At 36.3% G+C, this 17,433-nt stretch overlaps 2 protein-coding genes across 2 annotated transcripts in view; both read right to left on the bottom strand.

The window, feature by feature from the left end:
• Sli (slit) overlaps positions 1–17,433 on the bottom strand; it is a 122,238-nt gene that overhangs the window by 24,940 nt on the left and 79,865 nt on the right. Inside the window, exons 6-13 of the mRNA XM_064042978.1 lie at positions 4,672–4,815; positions 3,320–3,481; positions 2,809–2,879; positions 2,334–2,478; positions 1,753–1,896; positions 879–950; positions 544–615; positions 201–272 (exon numbers count right to left, since the gene is read on the bottom strand). Of these exons, the coding sequence (XP_063899048.1) occupies positions 201–272; positions 544–615; positions 879–950; positions 1,753–1,896; positions 2,334–2,478; positions 2,809–2,879; positions 3,320–3,481; positions 4,672–4,815 (882 nt within the window). The remainder of the gene's footprint in view (positions 1–200; positions 273–543; positions 616–878; positions 951–1,752; positions 1,897–2,333; positions 2,479–2,808; positions 2,880–3,319; positions 3,482–4,671; positions 4,816–17,433) is intronic.
• The window catches only part of LOC110380860 (grpE protein homolog, mitochondrial), a 120,007-nt gene that overhangs the window by 43,869 nt on the left and 58,705 nt on the right, over positions 1–17,433 (bottom strand). The gene's annotated exons all lie outside the window — the stretch shown is intronic.

Genomic DNA, 17,433 nt, shown 5'->3' with positions numbered 1-17,433 from the left:
TGGCAAATGAATCGACCTAAATGCATATGGAATAGGTTGACTTAATTAGTTTAATGTTTGAAAAAATATTTATGAAATTCTTGGATACCTATCCTATCACGTGTCTTTAAATAATAATTCTCGATAAATAAATTCCATTATGTACTTAGTTAGCCTTAAGGAATTTTGCAACAGTTCAGTTGTATGAACAAAATACTTACAAAGTCTGAATTTCAGTCAAAGCATCGAATGTCCCATTTGGTAACGACCTTATGTTATTGTCGTATAACGATCTGAAAAGTAAGAATAATGTCGACATTAAGATATTTGTATTATTTTTATACACATAATTGCAATATACCTGGAAGAATTGTTTGGTTATCTAAATACTATGATATACATATGTGCTCGAAAACCACTAAACCAATTTGAAAAAATCATTCAAGACTGGAAAGCTATACACTTCCCGAGTAACATAGGCTATATTTTTTCCGGTACGGCAGTAGTTCTCACGGGACTTGAGTGAAATTGAGGGAAAACGGCTAGTTTAATTTATATACTTACAATAATTTCAAATTCTGTAGATCACGTAAAGTATCTTTTCTTACACAGGTAATTTCATTTGAGTTCAATAATCTGAAATGAAAGAAAATAATTATGGCCGGCTGTCATTTGAACATCTTTGGCAGTCGTTACGGATAGTCATAAGCCTGTAAGTCTGACAACCAGTCTTACCAAGGGCTATTGGGTTGCCCAGGTTACTGGGTTGAGGAGGTCAGATAAGCAGTCGCTCTATGTAGCACACTGGTACTCAGCTGCATCCGTTTAGACTGGAAGCCGACCCCAACATAGTTGGGGAAAAGGCCGTGCAGATATGGATAAACTTTAAAGCTACTTACAATAACTGTAGTGATGATAATCCATGGAATATTCCAGAAGGTAGGTCCTTTATTTTGTTTCCATATAATACTCTGAAAAGAGAAAAACAATAATATTATTTTTATCACACTAAAGGATCAAATTCAAAGGAGAATAGAAAAGGAAAAACACGATGATTTTATCAAAAACATCGTGTAAGGGAAGGTCGTAGGAAAGAGGGGAAGGGGTCGTCCAAGGTACAGCTACATCAAGCAAATTAAAGAAAAGGTGAAGGTTGTGACGTATAACGAAGTTCAGGAGTTGGCGCTAGATAGGCGTGAATGGAAGGAGCTGCACCGACAAGAGCTGGGCTCTTAAATTAATGATGATGAAAGGACAAAAGTGAGTGTGTGTGTTTATTAGGTACTTCTTCAGGCGCAAACGGCTGGTCTGGTGCTGGAGGCTGACAACTTGGGATAAACAGGAGAGGACTTTTTAACTGGGTACGAGAAGTTCTTATCTCAAAATGCAGGTAATACTTCGAACCAACCAACTGCTACAATGTTTCCGAACGAGTTTCATAAACAAAGCAATATGTTATTTTGAACAAAGACATTTCCGTGAAAAGAAAAACAGCTATTGTCTCACGTTCCACTTCCATTCATTAACGAACGCAAAAAATTATATGAAAAATTGCTAATTTATTAAGCCCAGGGTAAATAATAGTGTATTTATAATCTTCTTAATCTCACTTATCTGTACTAATATGATAAAGAGGAATCATTTTTTGTTTGTTTTTACCCCAAGCGCTCCCAAACTACTGACCATAGGCTAAATTTTATCCCGGTACGGGCTGTAGTTCCCACGGGACGCGTGTGAAACCGCGAGTAAACGGCTAGTACAATATATACTTACAATGAAGTGAGATGCACTAGCCCAGTAAAAGCATCTGCAGCCAACTTCGTGATCTTGTTATTAGAGAGGTCGATCCTTGCGACTCTCTTTACGGAGGAGAATGCGCCCGCGCCGACTTCTGTTATCTCGTTCTGTTCTAGGCGGCTGGAAAGAGAACACACATGAATTTGACGTACTTATTTACAATGTAAAATATTTTTATAACTTTGTATTTAACTGCCAACTAGCAACATTTTTGCAAGGCGCAAAAACTCTGTTTTTTTATATCTTTTTATCCGCGAAATTGATTTAGTCCAAAAATGCTGGCGGGTAGGAATTAGGTAGCAACTCTGGGTGATAAAAAAGCAAGTTAGGTAGCAACTCTGGGTAACAAAAAAAACTCAATACTTTTGCGGCGTTTCTTCACAATGGGAAAAGTGACAGCCATACTGACATCAGAACGGCTTTCACCTCTAGATCTTCAAAACCACGAGAGTAGCAATTGGTAGCAAGTAATGGTAACTGGTAGCAATCAGGTAGCAACTCTCAAGTGAGGAGTGACAGCGATTCTGAGGTGAACCAATATTCTAGGTTCTACTTACATCTCAGTAGCCCTATGAGGAATGGTTGCCGGCAGTTCTGAGAGCAGCTTCTCTCTGCAGTCGACCGTACCCTCAGGAGTGCAGCGGCATGGTGGCGGGCAGCGGGGCTCCGCTGAACATTCTACCGTTGTTGTTGTTGTGGGCCCTGGGTGATGGAGAGGGTATTAGTGAAAATATTGAGGTTTTCGAGGTTCTAAAGGTAGTTCAGTTGTTTTTCTCTGGGTGTCTCCAATATTCTGTCTATCTATTGTTTTCTCAAGAGATGAAATTTTGACATTAGACTCATACAAGTGATGTCAAATGCCTACCCTATCTCGTAATCAACAGATTGACAGACTATTAAGAATAGGCCGCTAGGAAATCAGCTAGCTCCGCAGGATATATTATTTGTAAGTAAAGTACTTAATACAATTTTTTGCTTGCAAAATTAATTCGTTTCATAGTTTTTCTTCACAAAACATGGAATTTTAGTTACCGCTGCAAATGAGCTCATGGGTTTCCAATTCTGTCAACAGTGCTCCTCTCAATGCTGCAGGCGCCTGGCATCTAGAAATAAATTTTACAGCTTACATGAACAGAACTGACATCCGATTTCGTAGGTATGCTATTGCATGTAGGTAAGGTGATTATCACACGGTACCGCGCACCGCCACGGAGGGCGGAGGCGCTCGAACAAAAGAGCACCGCTCGAACGCGCGGTCAGGCGGTGTACGTGTGTTAGGCATCAACGGATTTAATACAGGTCAATGCGACATGAGATCTGCTTCACCGCCTACCGCGGCGGTGCGCGGTGCTGTGTGTTAATCGCCTAATTGTAGTATCAATATATAGTGTAAAAGTGTTATACTACAATTATAAAAAGAGTAACATGGAGTTTTTTGCCCATTCTTCTCCATAGGAAGCTACTTTTGGAAAGGGCAACTAGAATCAAGCTTCTTTTTTATTTTCATAAGCGCTTATAAATGACTCAAAGTTTATAGTCTCACCTGGCCCCAACTCCAAGAATCCCCGCAGCTCGTACCGTCGTAGCTAGCCGTGCGACACGACAGTCGCACACGACAGGATTGTCGGTCAGTCGCAGCGTGTTCAGTCGCGAAATCGCAGCCGGCTCCAGAGAGAGGTATGTTAGATTATTGTTGTTTAGTGTTCTGAAAGAAAAGGAAATAATAAAATTGATAAAACAAACATTGTAGATACAGTCAGACATCTATTTTTGAAGTTGGTATATCAACCAACCGATGAGTTACACATTTACTTGTTTAAAACCATATTCCAATGGATGTAATAAGAAGTATATATGTGTGCAAGAGGAAAGTCGTGGTAGTTTCACTATTTAAAACTTAAGAACGACTGTACAGATTTGGTTGGAAGTTCATGGGGTGCTTACATACAACTATAACATAGGAGACGGATATAAGGGAAAGCTAATCTCTCACCATTTCTAAAGTCTCTAGAAATACCTTCTAAGAAAGAAATGCTAACTTCACCATGAAACCATATTATTTTTTAACCGACTTCCCAAAAAGGAGGAAGTTCAATTCGACGGGATTTTTTTTTACTTATAAAAGAAGAAATAAAACAGAAATTATTTCTACTCGAAAAGACGATTTCCTTCCAACAAAATTATGGAGTAAGTAATCGAACACTTGATAATTTCCTTTAATAATCAAGTAATTGGGTCAAATATCAATCGAATGAGAATCTATTGAAGAAAGGTCGAATCAATAAGTCCAGGTCGGTTGAGGTCAATTGATCGGCTCATATTTGTATAGACTGCTGTTTTCCCGCGGGTATGACGTTGTGAGTCAGTTTTTGTGAGGCGTTTCAGGTTTCTTATTATAACTATAAGTTTTTTAACCGACTTCAAAAAATGAAGAACCTATTTATTTGACTTGTAAGTCTGTATGTATGTGCGAGATTATATCTAGTTTGGCAGATACGATTTAGGTGCGTTTTTCAGCATGGTATTTGTCGGACTTAGGAAAAAAAATGGGTCATTATTGAAGACATTCTTAACATTTGTAAAACGTCTGCGAAACTTCTACTTTTGAACGGGAGCAGTGAAGGCACACACATGTTCTTACATATTTGTTCGCGAACAAACTTAGAACAATTTTGATAGAATTTCACCTACTTTTGAGCTATATTAAATAGTTCAGGAGTTAATTTATGGAGTGTAATATAAAGCTAAACAAAAAAGAAATCAACATCAATAGTATACGCAAAACTATCATCTAAGTCTGAATACTATGCTGAAAACTGCATCAAAATCGGTCCAGCCAAAAGTGAGTTAATTTCGCCTTTTTTGAAGTCGGTTAAGATTTATCAAGATACTTACAGAACTTCAAGACTCTTCAAATTCTCCAGAGCCTTCTCATCAATACACTTCAGATGGTTTCCATCCAGGTGCAAACTCTTCAAGGCCGTCAAGCCTCGGAAGGTCCTTCGGCTGATGGCAGTCAGCTCATTGCGACTCAGGTCCCTAGAATATAAGGTATATGTTAAAATATTTTACAAAAGAGTCTTCATCTCCCGAGCCTTTTCTCAGCTATGTTGGGGTACTCGAAGGGTTAAAGAAGACAGGTGTGGGTTTCTATAAGTTGTCTATCCGTTGTTTTTAACGATTAGAGGTCAAAAGACGTAAGTTATATGGAGTGCTTGTCAAAATTCAATCTTATCTAGATAGGTTAAAGAAATGCACAACTCTAGTCAGAGTTAGGCCCATTTCCACTGAAAACATAAACATTAGGTTTTCTCTAAAACAAATTGTTAACTTTTTTATAACTTTAAATTAATGGTAAACAGTTGTTTTAAAAAAACTAACGTTCATGTCGTCGGTAAACTTGGGTTTTAGTCAATTTATTGAGAAAATAAATTGTGGCAGTTCTTCACATAAAATATGCCAACATTTTGCACTAATCATTAGGTATTTTTGTCAGTTTAAAAAGTTTAAAAAGTAAAGATATTTTTCACAAAAAAAAACTTTGGTACATATATGGGTTAAAAGTTAATAGTGGTTACAACATTCTTAGTCATCGTCGATATTATTTTTATTAAAAACAATTAGGTTGGGTATAAAAGGATATATTTTTACAAACAGTTTGTTTAGGTAAGCTCAAAAAAACACCACATTAATGTAGGGAAGAATACTTCGATTTAGTATATAGAAAACTATGTTCTGATGTAAATCTTTTTCTTCCGGGAACAATAGAATATGTTTAAATTATTATAGTTAAAACATAATCCACAAAAAATTTGGATTCGTTTTCATACGAAGCCAGGAAACTTTGACTATAATTTAGTATAGTTATCGGCACGAATCTTGAGCTCTGACCTTCACCTCCGCAGAAAGTAATTTATTGGGTCCCTTTTGTGGTATGAAGTGAGGCGCGGGGGCTAAAGCGGTGATTGGCCCGCAGTGCATCGCGTCATAGCCGTCACTCGGGATTGGTTCTTTGCTAATAAATCACTTCTGCGCAGATGTAGGTCAGAGCTCAAGATTCGTGCCGATAACTATACTTCCAACCCATTTAAAAAAAGTGCCCAAAAATTAAGCTTCTTTATTGCAATTATTAATGAATTAAAATTAATAAAAGCGTCCTTTCTCCCTCGTGTTAACAGCTTGAGAGTTAGGGGTGGTAAATAGTAGCAGAGTAAGCGTCTGCGCTATCCAATGGGAAATATTAAACTTTAATGTGGCAACACTGGGTGAGAATAGGGTGGAATAGACTTGTTTGTTTGGTCAATTTAATGGCAATGATTTCGGAGCTATAATGATTAGATCATATTTTTTGATGATTTTTATATAGAAGTCTCATGTTAAGTAAATTCAATATACCTACTAAGAAATAAATGCTATTATATTCTATTCAAGTCAGGCGGATTTGAGAAAACTCGACACTTGGGTTTACTCGGAAAGAATATGTGAGCAATTTATATTAGTCAGCTGTCCATGAAAATGTTTTTTTTTTTAATTTACGTTGAGTAATTAAAAAAATATAACTTTTACACTTTTACCATGTAGTTCAAATACAAAACAATCATTCATAATTCACAGGTAACTTTTTAATTCAATTATTTGCGTAATTCGACTACGGTTTTAGACATTATTATAAATTATATGACAAAAAACATGTAGCGATATAAAACTTCATTAATAATTTAAAAGCTCTAAGCTCCTAGCTATAAACAAAAATAAAACAAAAGAAAACCTAGCCATTTCTAAACCAAAATTTACTCATAAAAACCTTATAAAGTACGGTCAAAACTGGCCGAATATAAACACGCAAGTTTTCGTGAGCGGAGTAATACTAGCCTCCACACACCGCAGACGAAACTGTCGCCCGACAGTTGACCTGACAGTTTTTTTTTTATAAGCAAAAGCTTGTGTACAATTAAATAGTTTAGTTTAGGACTTACTCAGTCGACAAATACTATGTTGAAAACCACATAAAATCGGTTCAGTTAAATGTGAAATGCGCACTACCATTCATCTCCATACTGGTTTACTATCTCCCGGCAGCGGTTTCACCTGCATTCCGTGAGAATTTCTGCATGAATCTGGCTAAAAAGTAGCCTATAGCCTTCCTGAATAAATGGGCTACACAACACTGAAAGAATTTTTCGTATCAGACCGGCAGATCCTGAGATTAGCGCGTTGAAACTAAGAAACAAACTCTTCAGCTTTATAATATTAGCATAGATGAGCTTACAAACAGTCGGCCGACTAAAAGTTGTCACCATACGTCGTCAGGTCCACAATAATCTTTCGTGCTTTAGGGATGGGCAAAATACTCTGTCTGTGGGTGCTGAATTATTGATGAATATACCCAATTGGTTCCGTACACGATATGCTTTAAGATGTAGATGTTTGGGTATTTTTGACCGACTTCAAAAAAAGGAGGTTGTCTGTTTGAGCTATGTATGTTTTGTGCGAAATTGTGTCACGTTTGGTTAAACCGATTTTGAAGCAGTTTTCAGTGTAGTATTTGATAGGCTTAGGTTTTAGGTATATAATTGAATTCGGCTTTTGTTTTTTGTAAAAAGTTTAACTTGGATGTTTTATTATCTGCATAGCCTTTTCCCAAACTATGTTGGGGTCAGCGTCCAGCCTAAATGTACACATGAACCTCAGCTCAATTACTCGGGCAATCCGATATCCCTTGGTAAGACTGGTTGTCATACTTTCTAGCTCCTGACTGCCCGTAACGACTGCCAAAGACATTCAAATGACAGCCGGAATCCGCCAATATAACGTGCCTTCCGAAACGCGGTAAAACTCATCATGAAATAGATGGTCACCCATCCGCATGGATCGACTGCACCAAGGATTACTAAAAGTTCATCAAAAGAGTGATGATTTATATTATCACTAGTTCCGCTCGCGGCTTCGCCCGCGTAGAGTTCGGTTATAGCGCGTTTCCAAGAGAATTCTTCAAAGGTCCGGGATAAAAACTATCCTATGTTCTTTCTCAAGGTCTACTCTATCTCTGTACCAAAATTAAAATCAGTTCAGTGGTTGAAAGCTTAACAGACAGACAGAGTTAGTTTCGCATTTATAATATTAGTAGGGATACTCTATAGCAAAACCTCTTTTTCGGAACAAAAATGGCCGACACCAGTGTTTTACATAAAACAACGGAAAATACTTAAACGGAATAAAATATAGTGGCGAGAAAATCCCATTTTGTGATAGTGTCAACAAAGTATGAGATACAATATTAGCATAGGACCAGTACAAATATAATAAGACGAACGCTCTTTCCTAAAAAGAGTGGATTTTCGACTTGATCATTTTACAAACTTGGTACCTATCTACGAGCTGTCATTTGAACATCTTTGGCAGTCCTTACAGGTAGTTAAAAGACAGAAAGTGTGACAACCAGTCTTACCAAGGGGTATCGGGTTGGTAACTTTGGTAAGTAACTGGGTTGAGGAGGTCAGATAGGCAGTCGCTCCTTGTAAAGCACTGGCACTCAGCCGCATCCGGATAGACTGGAAGCCGACCCCAACATAATTGGGCAAAGGCTGGAAGGATAAAGCGCGATAGACTGAGTTTCTTTCGCATTTATTTGCATTATTTATAAACAGAAATATGTCAATACTAAAATCCCTGTTAACAATTACATCATTTATCTAAATATATTTATGAACCTGTTTATCATTAGCCAAAAATATCACCTAAAACACAAAATTAAACATAACATTTTCTCCAAAAAAAATTACCGCTCAAATTCAATAAAACAGCAATAATATTCTAATATTCACATAGCTAACACGTCCGCTCCGGATGGCAGTCAGACGCCGACTGAGCGCGCCGGATATGACGCCGCCGCCATCTTGCGAGCCACCGTAACTCGGAACTGCTAATGAGCTCTCGAGACTCAAAGTCGTGCCGTCTGTGGCTTTTGTTATTTTTGTTTTTATGTTTTTTGGTCATAACTTTATCGTAGAAGTTAAGATATTTTTTATATTCTCCGTTTTATTAAGTAGGTATTTAATTAAAGGTATTTACCTACAAAATCAAGTTTGAAAATTGAAGCTTAAATACAAAGTAAATACAATAATAACACTTATTTAATCAATTGAAGGAGTAGTTTATTTCTCCGTATAGATTTAGCCTTCCTCGATACATAAATTGTCTTAGGTATATTTTTTCAAGTTGGTTAAGTTACTTGATGAGATAAGCTCGTTCAAGAAAACAAACTCACTTTTCAGCTTTATAAAATTGCCTAATAGTCAGGAATTTACATTTGTTTTTCAGTCAACTACTTCATGACAAAAAGTGGACTAGCCGTCCTCGTCAATTAAGCTATCCAAAACTAAAATAATTTTTCAGTACGGTTCAGTAGTTTTTTCAAGCTAAGAAACAATAATTTCAGCTTTATAATATCACTACAGATATTAAATAACACTCCTTGCCCTACTAACACACATCAAAGCTTACAAAGGAAGCTCAAAGCTCAATTTATAATTAGTCTAACTAATTACATCAAAGAGGCTCTCTACCCGAAGTGCCGCCATCTTGTGCAGCCGCGGAATGGCGGCCGGAAGTCAAGAATGGGTCCGTAATTGTTGAAGATTGTTGAGAGCCTTTGTGAGATGGAGATGGGTAATTTGGGTGATTATTTTGACTGTTTTTGGAGCGATCCTTACTAATATCATAAATGTTAAAATAACTTTGTCTGTTGGGCTTTCACACCAAAACCATAGAACTGATTTAAATGAAAGAAAACATAGATTGTCTAAAGCCTGAGAAAGTATATAGCGGGTTACTTTTACTCAGCTGCGGGAAATAGTTTCATAAAGTGTCTATTAGTAAAGATAAGAACATCTGTATAATATGTAGATCTTTTACCGTTAAATAGCTGGACGTATTTTGATGTCAATATAACCCCTGAATCAAAAGTATCATATTTTTTATTCCATTACACACAAAAGATTTTTAAATACAAAAAAAAAACGAATGCCTATTTTATTTAAACCAAAAATATCATAATACGACGAAAATACAAACATTTACATACCATAGCAACTGTTAAACAGCTCACGCAGCTCAAATCGGCCATTTTGAACGAAAGCGCGGGAGAAAATTGCAAATGGCGGCCGCAGACCTTTGTTAGAACTCGCGAATAGTACTTGAGTTTCTCTTTGTAAAGATCTGGCAAGCCAAGAAATGTATTTTAGGCACCGTACTTTAGAAAATATATGAAATACTAGGCCTATTGTTAGGTTTGGCGTAAGATTTTCTTGTTTGGGAAAACTTTTATAAGCTAACTTGTCGTGTGTTGACGTGTATATTTACGTATCTTTTCTTACTTACTATATTCATGCTAATATAAGAAAAAATCTTTCACTGTAGGGAAACTAAGTTATCCCCCGGGTGGCACGGACTATATTTTATCCGGGTGCAGAAAGTAGTTTCCACGGGATAGCAATGAAACCGTGGGTAACCACTACTGTTAATGATATAGGTATATACTATAGATCGAATGAACTGTTAAAAACTCTACGTCTACCTATTAAAAATACGAATAATTGAAATAAAGGACCACCACCATCTTTTTGGGAAGTCGGATAAAAACAAAAAAAAATCACAAATTCCATAGTGCAAATACGTCTCCACCTTGGCACATTTTCCCATAGAAAATTAAATGCTCCCATAAATAATATATCCTATACCCTCTACCACGGAGGAAGGAAACATAGCGGAGATGCCATAAGGAAGGTAGGTCAGGCGCCTTCTTGTAGCTCAAGCAACGTGCGGTAGGCGTGATCAGTTACTAGAACTAACGAGACGTTCGGGTTCCTTGTCAAATCAAAACCAATCTGTCAAAGATTGGTGATTTCTTTTAAAAAGAGTGTCCATGGAGTTTCTTGCCGGTTCTTCTCCATGAGACCAACTCTTTGAAACTGTGCAATTAGCTTGACGTTTCGAAAGAGCTTTAATAGGCCTACTACCTTCCGCCCGCGGCTTCGCCCGCGTAGACTTCGGTTATATCACGTTTCCAAGAGAATTCTTCATAAGTTCGGGATAAAAACTATCCTATGTTCTTTCTAAAGGTCAACGCTATCTCTGTACCAAATTTTATTAAAATCAGTTCAGTGGTTTAGACGTGGTAGCGTAACAGACAGACAGACAGACAGACAGACAGAGTTACTTTCGCATTTATAATATTAGTAGGGGTTTCAAACGAAAAAAAATTACTTTGACTTTATTTTGAAAATAATGAGCGGGTTCTAAAAAAGGCGGAGCTAGTAACATTCCTCGTCCCCCTCGCACCCGCATGTTGTCGCGCTACTTTCTTAGGAGATTTTGCGTTATGACATCTCTGCTAGTCATTTTGTTCTCCATTGCCCTTACTTTGTATATCCTGAACCCATGGGAATCGTTTTTTAGGGGGAAACGACGGGAAATGTGACGCTTACTGCGAAGGCACTTTACGGCGCATAATTGGATGGGTGGGCGAACCTTTTGTGTTTTTGGGACGAAAGTAAGGTACTTGGGTAATGGTATGATAGTGGAAGACTGTTTTTGACTACTATCTTGCTGGATCGACTTGGTTGGATCTTGGTGTATTTTGAAAACGTAATGAACTGGGATGTGGTGAGAGAAAGACTGAGAATTAGGTGTTTATTTTATCTGTGTATTAAAGCTTTGCTTGTTTGAACGTGCTAATGTCAGAAACTATGAACGTACCGATTAAAAAAATATTTCACTGTTGGATAATATAGACTGCTTTTTATCTGAGTTTATCGAAAAAAGAAGCTGGCAGAAGCTGGTGTTACTTATCAACTATTAATCTTTTTTTTATACAAAATAAAATTCTAAACAATTTCCAAACAGTCCCAAAGATATTCTAAGATTGCAAGCAAGTGTAAGGGACTTAACACAAGTTTTTCTTACGGGACCTGTATAATATAATTTGCGCAAGTGCCCATAATAAAATTGTATTGACAAATTGAAGGGTGAAATCTAATCCCTATGTAAGAGAGAGAAATACATATGTGAGACAAGGATGACAATAGCTAGGTTCAAATCGAATTTACATATGGAGAGCAGAAAATATTTCAGAAAGTACGATAAACTGTAGGTCCCGGCTGTCATTGAACATCTTTGGCAGTCGTTACGGGTAGTCAGAAGCTAGTAAGTCTGACACCAGTCTTACCAAGGAGTATTGGGTTGCCTGAGTAACTGGATTGAGGAGATCAGATAGGCAGTCGCTTCTTGTGGCACACTGGTACTCAGCTGCATTCAGTTAGACTGGAAGCAGCCCCCAATATATTAAAAAAAAGAATGATGGAACCGACTTCAATAATTACGCCTATAACCTTCTCTAAGTCTGAAAATACTATGCTGAAGACAGCATTAAAATCGCGCACTAACATGCATACATAACATACATTACACACATACATTATATACCCCTACAAAACGTAGGTATATATACCTACATACGGATCAACCTAAGTACCCCCTGTTTAGTCGGTTAAAAACTCTCATACTTTTCACCTTTCAAGCAAAACCACACCGAAAAGCTAGCAAAACAAAACATTTGTTAGCAGAAAAAACTGCCAATTTCCCAGTTATATCATGGTGGAACAAAAACCATAATTCTGACTAAATGTCATAGCATTTGCTATGGTTTTTCTGAGAGCTTTCCCATGCTCAATGTGGCATAAAAAGAAATTGCGCTGGGGTGTGGATGGCGCAAATATCTATGACTTTTTAGAACTTGTGGTAGCGTAGTGGTTAAGGCATTCACTGTGGTTTACATCGGTTTTTCTGTGTGAAACTGCTTGGATCAATCGCACATTGCTGCGTATATGAGCAAGCGATAAATAGGTATAATCTGTCGCGTGTTTCAGTTGTTGTCAATTGTATGCGGTCGATCCTACTGGAGGTGCTCGGAAAAACCGCTAGTGTGAAAACACTGATAATGTAGATGTGTTACACTTTATAATTTCGAATGTGAGTTTGCTAAAGTTACATATACTTACGTGCGATCTAAGTACACATTTATTTTGGACGTCATCACGTCCCTAGCCTTTTCCCAACTGTGTTGGGGTCGGCTTCCAGTCTAATCAGATGCAGCTGAGTACCAGTGCTTTACAAGAAGCGACTGCTTATCTGACCTCCTCAACCCAGTTACCCGGGCAACCCGATAAGACTGGTTGTCAAAAAATCTAGCTTCTGACTACCCGTAACGACTTCCAAAGATGTTCAATTAACAGCCGGGACCTACAGTTACCGTGCCCTCCGGGACACAGTCATTGGTGTCCAAGATACACATAGAAAAGTTGCATTGGTACTTGCTTGACCTGGAACCGAACCCACATTCATACTTCAGACGTTGGTTCTTTACCTACTGGGCCACCACGACGATATTTTGGACATCATCAGTTCATTCAGACATAATGAAGATTTATTCATAGTAAAGTTCACAGTCTATATAGGGCCAGGAATTAGGGCAGGGTACAATGAAAAAATTCGATAATAGTATCCGTTGAACAGTCACATACATATAAATCATTTGCTGTCAGGACGGTAAGAAACGTGCGCCTGCGATGAATAGGGAGGGAACAGTGTTGATGTCGATACAGAGGTGGATTTTGTCGATATGGTTAGATAGAGTATCAATTTTGAAGATGAATAAGTGATTTGTAGGATTTTCTGCATTTGTGTATATGTATACCTATTACCCATGTGATTGATTTAACGTAGGCAGGTATTGCTATATGTAGCTTTTATTACATGTGTGAGATTGGCTTATCCATTCATGTTATTAAATACATAATAAGAAGCAGTACCTACATGATTATATATTTCAGAAAGTTCAACATTAAAGAATATAGATTGTTAATACCTGTGTGCCGGCATTGCACACCTAAAAAGAAGCCATTTACCTACATAAAATACAAGGTATGTTAAAGTATCCATTCTCTTTTATAGATCCAGAACTATCAGTTTTAAGAATACATAAATCTTATATTGATGGTACTTCCATAACAAAATAGTAACTGAAAATCATTACGCAAATCCTTTCCACTAGCTTTCAAAGCACACCTCTACCAAAATAACTACGCACAAACTCCAAAACAAAAACAATTTGTAACCTTCACATTACCAACACAAAAAATACACACAAACCAACAAAAGTAGCTGAAATCCGATTAAACTCATTACTCCGGCTCAAAAGACCGAACGTGACCGAACATAGGGCCGCGCAATCATTCGTTCCATTCATTCTTTATCGATATAAAAGTGTCGAGTTAATCCCAACACTAGTGCTTTGGGCACGTCCAATGCTCATTGTTGAGTGATATAAGGAATGCATCCGGTTTTGCTTGTGTGTAGTTTAAGATGTTGAGTGTGTCATTTGAATGAAGATGATTTATTTAGAGTACTTGCTTTTTTGGAAAGATTATTCTGTATAGAGATTTTGGAAATTTTAATATAACATTAAATGTAGGTATATGTAGGTACCTAAGTTTGTTTGTTACGCTCTCAAGGTACGCCTGACGCATAATTGTTCTCAATTTTCTAAAGAAACATGTTCAAATTCAAAATATCTTTTTCAAACTTAGCTGCAAAATAACTCTGTTTGAACGTCAAAAGTTACAAAAGAATACTCCGGAGACCAATGTGTTCCTATGTGTTTTGGCTGGGAAGAAGAAGTGGCGGAACAAACTCCCCAGCAACACATGTCTGTCTGTAGGTTGGAAGAACCTTTCAACAATGTTCTATATGTACCTACAGTGGTTTACAATGGGTATATTAAAAAAAAAAAGTTTTCATTCATTAAAATTCTTTCACAATTAGAGAGCTACTATATCCCCGGGTAACATAGGCTATATTTCCCGGCCCGGGCACTAATTCCCAAGGGACGCGCTTGAAACTGCTAGTATTTTAAAGATTTAAAGAAAAACGTTCCTGAATATAAGTAATGTCTAAAATATGTAGTTTTCGTTCATCAATAATGTGTGATATTTTGGAAGGAAGCCATGTCGGCGCGTCGCAGAAACCTTATAATTCACGCATGACTGACTCGGAAGACGCCTTTGTGTTCTTACACTGCGAGGTGAAGAAAATGGGCGCGGATTTTCAAGGATTTTTTTTTAGAAAATATTCTGAATTTTTCTGAAATAATTTATCAATTAAGGTGCGGCAACAATAGCAATGAATTACAAATATAAAAAAAAAACTATGACAATGATTTGTTTAAAATAAAGTGTCAGTTTTTTTTTTAATTTTTCTATTTTGTGTGTTATTAAATATTTATATTTTTTATGTAAAATTGAATAAACTTATTCGTATAACTCGGTCATTACTAGCGATAGTTTTCTAGTGTAAATTTTACTAAGTTTAAAAGTTCTTATTCATTTCTTTTAGTTATCTGCACACTGGTTAACAGTAGTAAAGAATCTCGGCATAATAAAGGTACTTGACTACACAGTTCACTTTTCCAGTTAGTTTAACACAAACATCAAGTTAAAGAGTTACAAGGCTTCAAAGGAACAGCCAAACAAGCTCTCAAAAACAAAAATAAATAAAAAATACAAAAACGTGCCTCAATTTTCTTGGCCGCCAGTGTACTATGCATCTTTTATCCTTCTCACGCTCGACTAGAACTGAAAGCTCTTTCAAAGTTGCTCTTTTCAAAGAAATGTATAAAAGATATGGTTATTTTTTACCTTTTACAAAAGTGGAGTAAAGTTGGTTGTGTATGTAAAAATACATGTGTAAGCGTAAAAGCATAAAACTTGAAAAGCAAGAAAGAAACTAGGTATCGCAATTTCATAAGCATGATAAGAAAATTGTTTCATAATGCCACAAAATAAAATTTTGTATATATTTAATGCTTTCTTTATTTTATAGGACGCAAGCTTTAAAGCATATTTTTTAATATTATTTTCGGATAGTATTGAAAACGTTCTACCGATTGCAAAATTCAAAAGTAATTTACTAGGAAATCTAATTCTACAGTATAATCATTTGCAAGTCTCATGATATCAGGAGAAAAAATACATTTTGACAACTATCTTCACGTTATTCCGTTTATAAACAAAAAAAATACAACAGACGTCATATAGACTACCGAGACTGCATGATTGTTCGCGCGAGTTACCGCGGCGCAGGTACATAAAGAGTTTCAGAAGGAACATGACGGGTTTTAGTCAGTAAGAGTCTGACACTTACGCTGCACACACAGCGGTCATCATCTGATAATTTCCCATCAGAAAAAAGACGACATAAGTAAACAAACATCACAGTACTATTTTTCGCTAAAACATTCTAGAATAAAAATGTCATAGAGTCATGCTACACTGATTATCAAAAAAACCAGGTCACATGATATAATTTTTGCGAGTACTATAATGTAGTGAATTTCATCATTAATGCTTCAACACGCGCAAGGACGGGTGTCAGCATTAATGTTATTATATAAAGCCGGAAACGCTGCCTACTTTATTTTGAACGGAAGTGTAATATTATCTGGATTATATAGTGATTGTCGATTATAGTAGGTCATAGGTGTGTGATAGGTTAGTTAAGTACCAAGGTTTATTTTGTACTAGATATTATACAAAAATATAGAGCAACTTTGCTGACTCATATAATATATTGCCTATTTTTTTAGAAACTGTTTTCAGTTGGATTGCAGTTGAAATGCAGTCCATCTGTCTATAGCCTTACCGCGGCTCTGGTACATAAAAAGCCTACGACGAAACACGACTGTTTTAGTCAGTAAGAGTCTGACACTCCCTCACCGCTGCTAATCCACAGCGGGAGGGGTCATTTGATGATTTTTGACGTCGTTAAAAAAAAAGGGGGATAAATAGGTTACAGAAATTAGCAGTAGGTAAGTAAATTTTAGATGAACACTGGACAAACAAACAAACACAATACGAGTATCTTTATGTACATGTTACATCAAATTATTTAAACACAGATGTGAATAAACCCGTAAAGGTTAAAACAAAGGCATTTTGTTTCATTGCATTGTTATTATTTAGGTTAATTAGTATTTTAATGAAGTGCTGAGTGAATTTGACAAACACTTTTATGCAAGGTATGAATTTCCTGGAAGATACAGATAAAGGAAAAAAACATAACTGGCGTCTTTTTTAGTTTTCTTTTTTATGTATATACATATATGTAAAGATTTAGTTTAAAATATAATGTACAGATTTTGACGTACAAAACTGGCGTATTTCAAAAAATATTGTTTGGTTACTTAGTTATATTAATACCATTTTAAAGTTTAGTGTCTAAGTAAATTCGAAAACATGTTATTAATAAACAAATTCAGTATGTTTGTAATTTAAAAACACATTGAAAAAAAGTATATCAAGCTTCTTAAGCCCATTTTTACTGATACATAAAATTCAGTTTTTCTTATAAAACTGTTTACTTTGAAAATTCATAAAAAGCAGTTATTAAAAAAAAACTGACGTTTATGTTTTCAGTGAAAATGGGTCTAAGAAGCTTTTTTTAACCTTTGTAAATATTTAAAAGAATAATTATGAGTTTTTTGACGATTTCCAAAACCGACAAAGTAATGTCATATTTAATTATTTAAAAAAATTAAAAAAGTCA

Source organism: Helicoverpa armigera, chromosome 30 (genome assembly GCF_030705265.1).
Source record: "Helicoverpa armigera isolate CAAS_96S chromosome 30, ASM3070526v1, whole genome shotgun sequence".
Lineage (NCBI taxonomy): Eukaryota > Metazoa > Arthropoda > Insecta > Lepidoptera > Noctuidae > Helicoverpa > Helicoverpa armigera.
Note: the sequence above shows the minus strand (reverse complement) of the source record. Positions and strands in the feature narration are given on the sequence as shown.